At 41.8% G+C, this 6,000-nt stretch overlaps 1 protein-coding gene across 2 annotated transcripts in view; it reads right to left on the bottom strand.

Moving 5' to 3' along the window:
- Positions 1-1,480: 1,480 nt before the first annotated feature.
- NRG3 (neuregulin 3) overlaps positions 1,481-6,000 on the bottom strand; it is a 455,224-nt gene continuing 450,704 nt past the window's right edge. For both annotated transcript variants that reach the window (XM_054277416.1, XM_054277415.1), the window contains one exon: positions 1,481-3,193. In XM_054277416.1, coding sequence (XP_054133391.1) covers positions 2,686-3,193 — 508 coding nt within the window. In that variant the 3' untranslated portion in view covers positions 1,481-2,685. The remainder of the gene's footprint in view (positions 3,194-6,000) is intronic.

Raw genomic sequence — 6,000 nt, 5'->3', positions numbered from 1 at the left:
TTCAAACATGCTGAGAACTGAATAGAACAGTTAACATATAACAGTCACACATCCTTTGCTGAGTACAAGATCGTATCTCTAACATCAACCAAAGATTTCCTCACCATTTCAGATCTTCATCTATCATTCAGTAAAACATTCCATTCTCTTAAATACATTGCTTGTCTCCTCTTTCTGGGTCTTTTGGGGGTGCTGCATGAACACATTCTCTCCCTAAAGGCATGGCCTTTCTTCAGCTGAAATCTTGCTGTGTGTTCCCATTATGTTGCCAGAGGTGAATTTGCAGAGCTTGGGGGAGGGAAAATCTTGCATCTGAATCGAAAAGATTGAATTTTTAAGCATCAGTTTGGGCAGGATTCTGCACTGAACTGCAGAAAGATCATCTTGAAGAAATTAATGGTGAACGATTCATTACTTGTGATCATATCTTGAAAACTGTTGAACTAGAGGTTTATATAGCACCCAGTTTTCATAAAATAGGAAAATTCAGGAATGTTCACAGAGCTTATGGGCAGAGGCAAGCTCCCTTTGCTCATGTCCTGAGATGGGGGATGCAAGTGGTGTGGACAGAAAGGTCCAATGACTGTAGGGGTGCAAAGCTGAGCCCCACCTGATGCACCCTGCCTTTCAGAGGGTTTATCTGGGGTGGGCTCAGGGCCATGCCAGCTGAGCTCATGCACAGTGAGACTGTGCCCAGGCACCACGTATGGCAGGGAAATGCCAGGGTGAGCCCACACCCCACGGGGATTTCCCCTCACTGCTACAACAAAAGCTCTGTCTTTGCAGAATGGAGTCTGAACACCCCACACTCCATCCTGGAGCATAAAACAATAGTAGGCTCTCAAATACATTTCTGTTGAAAACACACAGCAAAGATTGCAGCCATAGAAAATTCTGTAAACAGGACAATTTCATCAACTTTATCTTTAAAAGTACCCCCAAAACCACAAAAGCAACCAAAAATAAGACTTGCTGAATGAAGACCGTCAAAAATAATTTTTTTTACTGCCTTAACAAAAAAAAAAAAATGACGTACACCTTCAGCATTTCTTTTCCAAATTTACTTGACAGAGGTTAAGATATTGCTTTATTCTGACTCAACATACAACAGCACTGTGGGATTGATTGTGCTATTTTGGGAAGTCTTGAGACTTGTGAACTAGAAAGTCTGGGGCACATTATAAGTCTAACAATTATTTTGCTTCAAAGGAATATTTTAATACATTCTGTATATACTCTTAAATTTTTTTAAATCAGTCTCCTGGCACTAACCAGGGAAGGCTATTTAGTGATTATTTACTATAGTGGATTTTTTTCCCCCAAGAATAAGGAGGTATTTTAAGACAGTAAACCCAGTAAGGTGTGTCACTGAACCCAATTCATTGCAAAATTGGCACATTCTGTTACAATTTATGGGGGGAAGAGGCACTCAAAAGAAGGCTAATGCAAAAAGGACTTACAGTGTGATTAGGAACATCCTCTCTAAGGCCTTGATCCCCTGCAGGGAGGGACTTGGTGGAACCATCTGCTCTTAGAAAGCTCCATCAGAGTCAGATCTCTGCATGCCTGTGGGTCTGCCCATACTGAACCATCTGCAAGGTTGAAGCTTTAAAGTTCACAAGCCTAAGCCATAATTAATTAAAGTGACTGGAGAACTGAATGCAGGAACAAATTAGGCAGCGTGGACACTTACTGGCTGGATTTTGATCATACTGGATCTCCCTGACTCTTCTCTGAACAAGCCATAATAAAAAATAAGTTTAAAAAAAATACACACACACCGAGAAGTGCTCCTTGAGAGCTTACAAATGCTTTTAAAGTGTAAAAGTTTAGAAATGTTGAGGGGTGCTAACGAACAACAGAGTTTATGTTTCCACTTAAAAAAAACCAAACCAGAAACCAAAACCAAACCTGTTGTAATACACACGTTTACATTTCCTCTCGTTCTTCCTCACTCTCCACCAAGGCAGCTCTGATAGGCAAAGCTCAGAAGATGGAGCAGCTGTGGACTCACTGAATCTCTATAGACCCCAATCCTGCTCCCACTCTTGGCCAATCCCAAAGCTCATAAATTATTCCTTTGACTTTCTTTGGGCGACTGACACATTGAATTAATGTTAAGAGTTAAGTATCTGGTCAATTCAGGGACGTTGTTATCATTCCACAGCAGGTACCAGAACTCAGAACTAGGTGTCTGTGTGCCTGATCTCGTGATGTGAACCCGGAATCAAGAGCAGAGGGGGAGAGGGGACTGGGTCTGTGTTGGGCTTACAGGACATGTTCTCCAGGGTCTGAATCCCTGCCCAGCAGCTCACTGCAGCGCTGCCCTGAAACCAGAAATGCATCTAAGGATGGTACTTGGCCTTTACTGAAAAGGAGATGCATAGCCTAAGCCTTCGGACAGCCGAACAGGACCATGGAAAAGTCCTCTGGAACTGGAACTGTGTAATCCTGCCTGGAAAGCATCTAAAAGCACGCTTCATCCCTCCTGGAACTTTTCCCTTAAAAAAATATTTTGTTAAAAAACACTATGATATGAGGGCGATTGACTATTTGGTTTCTTCTAAGTAGATGCTCTTAAATTAATGCATATAAATAATTTGTATTTAACTTCCTCCCTTCCTGTTCAGCAAAGCGTCGAACGCGCGGACCCCTCGCTTGCCCTCCCGCAGCCCCCAGGCGGAGTCACTTGGTGAGTACCGAGTCTCTCTGCGTGTCACTTTTGAGGACAAAGTGTGCCTCTCGCTCTGCCTTGGCCGTGGGGCTCATGGGCAGGAAGGCCGTGTTCTCGCTCGCGCCGCCCCGCGCCTCCGCGCCCGCCAGCTCCGCGTCCTCCGCCCGCCGCGCGTCCGTCAGCATCCGGATCTGCTCCTGCACAGTTTCCAGCAAGACTTTCACCTCGTGCTGTTCTGCTATTAGACAATTACTGACTGGGGAACTCACGTTGACAAGTTCAGCAGAATAGGAGTTTTTGCACCATTTGATGCCTGTTACTTCAGGAACATTTTGCATTTGCATGCAGGCTTCGTCCAAGCCCACAGACGGGATGATGGGGACGGAGTTGGCCCTTGAAGAGGAATAGCTGACCAAGTCCTTCTGATCCACGTTATTAAAATATGGGGTTGTCTCTCTTGAAGGCAGTTGCATATTTATTGAAGGATTCTGAGGAGTTTTTAAATCACTGGATGAATACCTGGAAAGAGTAAAAAAAGAGTTCTTGTTGTACATCAAGTGGTCAGAGCAACCAGCAGCAGGGACACTGTGTGAGATTCAGTGAACTGTGCTGAAGAGATACACAACGCTTTCTCCTGAAATAGAGGAGCACTTGGCTGCGGTGGGGCCCCGGGGAAAACAACAGGCTCTGGAGACTGGTTTGGATTTTCAAATCTGCCAGTGGCAAAGCACTGCTTTTCTCTCAGTCTCATTTCACCCACCAGTATATGAGAATAATGGAAATTTCTTTTTAAAACATTTCAGGAGTATTATACGTATATAATATGTATTATATTTCAGAAGTAATATAATGTATTATTAATTTTCTTTGAAAATAAATTTGGAATTCTATTCCTACATTTCTGATCAGGGAAATGGATTGATACTTCCTTCAGTGTCAGAACTCTCAATGTCAAATGATTGCTTTAGGAAAACACTTTTAAAAAGTGCAGGGAAAAAGAACATTAAACACTCATGGTTGCGTAGTCTTTATTTACATAGGAATGATTGCCTGTACTCCCCTTCAAACAAGCAGAGCATTTAAGTGCACTGTACCTCTGAATAAATATTTTTTTTCAATAGCCCATACTTGTATTGCTGGCCTGATTTGTTTTATTGGATTTCAACTGGAAATAGAGATAATATATAGGACTTGAGCAAATGTCTGTGTTCTCTTGATACTGTAATACTGTTTATAAACCAAATCCTTTATCGTCCACTAACACACATTATAACATGATTTTAATGATTGTGAAGCGACTTAGTGAATTTGTATCAACGTTTCCATTTTGTTTCAAAGCCCAACTCTGTTTTGTTTACAAGAAATACTTAAAAAAAACCAGAAATGGAAAGTATAATAAATATAAAATAAACAATGACCAAAGGAAAAAAAAAAAAAAAGATGTTTCCCATCTGAAATTAGTACTTCTAGAAATGCTCTAGGAGTTACTGTATTACCAGTCATGGTTGCTAAGGACCACAGACATCACCTCAGTACCAGAACGTAATTTATTTTTAATCAGCTTATCACTATTTAATAAGGCAAGGTAATGGTGAATCTAATATGTTTTATCCATGGATGAGGAAAGCAACATTTAGATCTGGTTGGAAGTGGAAGCAGGTGCTCTGACTTGAAAGGTATTATTCCAAAAGTTCCTTAAGCCTGCTGGACCTCACTAGGAATATCCTTCCACTCATATGTGCCTCCTACTTTTTGGGATGAGCGGAAAAAGAGTTAAGGAAGAGAAACTGAATGGCGTGAAACTGCCGTGTCCAGTACTGGCACAACCAGAAATTAACTGGAAAGGCTTCCCCTGGCCCCATGCTCCTGGCCAGGTGTCAGACAGGAGGGAGCAGGAGACAACTGCAGGCTCCTTTCCAGCACAGTGCCAACTGAGCTGTGATTAACTGCTGTGTGGTGGAACTGGGTTTGTACAAGAGCTGCGCACACGCCCTGCCCGCGTGGAGCTGGCACGTTCCGTACCAGGACTCTCCTGGCATCCCCAGGGCTGCATCTGGGAGCTCTGCGAGAAGGAGGAAGGGCTGGGAATGCTGCTGCCAGGTGAGGGAAAGAGATACTGCCTTGGGAAATGGCACCCAGGGGAAAAATAGAGCAAGCAGCTTTCTGGGGTGTGTGCTAGAACTTTCTGTGCGTGCTCTGCAGCTGTTTCACATCTGAGACTTGGTTAATGACATTGGCACTATGCTCAGACAGACACACCTGCAGCCATTCACGGAGAGGCTTTCTACACCAGCTATCAGGATGAATGAAATACTCATCAGGGGTGTTATTTCTGAGGGAGGACAATTAAAAAAAACAAATGAAAACAAAACAGTGCAGACCTTTGGGTTGTGCCCATTCTTGTTTCCTTTGCTTATATATAATTGTTCAAACGACTATAGCTGGAGAGATCGCATCAGTTGCATTAGTCCCTTTTTTGGTAATTCAGGCCCTAAATATATTCTGGGCTGCACCCTGAAAACAAAGGGAGTGAATGTTTTTAATGAATTTCACATGCAATGTAGGTATTATATGGATGATATATAAGCAAAACCAAGAAAAGACTGAATTAAAATGGGTTTGGTGAGAAAACAGTAACATTTGCCAATTCCACAATAGAGATTCTTGGGATTTTGAAAACTAACTGGCAGCAGCAGTGACATGTAACGAAATGCCTGGTGTATTTCCATAATATTTTTTTGAAATACAGATAGACATACCAATTTTATGCCAGAATTACATGTTTCTGCCCCTGCTCACAGGGCTTTCAAAGGAGAACTGAGGTTGTATTGAAGTGCATACACTCTGTGCAACAGGTGAGGTATTAAACTCGAAGGGATATTAAATCTAAACCATGTGAGACTTGGCTTTTAGTTAATTACAAACTGATCCATGCTTCTGTGTGTGACACCAGACTGCTGCTGTTTTCAATAGACTGAGACTTAGAACTATAATTGCAGAACCTTAATTACATTCTCCTATAATTAACTTTCCCAGAACCACAGTTCCTCCAAAGAAATGTATCTGTGTTTTTATCTGAAAAAAATTTTTTTCTGAATAAATTAATTCATGTGCATGTGTTTCAAAGTGCAGCTCTCTCTCCACCCCCTTCCTAAAACCAAGCAACGAAAGCAAACATTTATAAATATTTAACAGTAATTATGTTATAGAGTGTGTAAGAATCCAAATTAAACAATGGAAGTGATAGAAGCACAATAATTTCACTGCCCCCTTTAAGAACAGATATCAAAGAGAGACAGAAGGTACTGAAACTTTAAATATGAAAT

The sequence above is a fragment of the Melozone crissalis genome, unplaced genomic scaffold, assembly GCF_028551555.1.
Source record: "Melozone crissalis strain CALT ecotype California unplaced genomic scaffold, PUWL_Pcris_2 ptg000019l_1, whole genome shotgun sequence".
Lineage (NCBI taxonomy): Eukaryota > Metazoa > Chordata > Aves > Passeriformes > Passerellidae > Melozone > Melozone crissalis.
The sequence above is the reverse complement of the archived record's forward strand: the minus strand, read 5'-3'. Positions and strand labels throughout refer to the sequence as shown.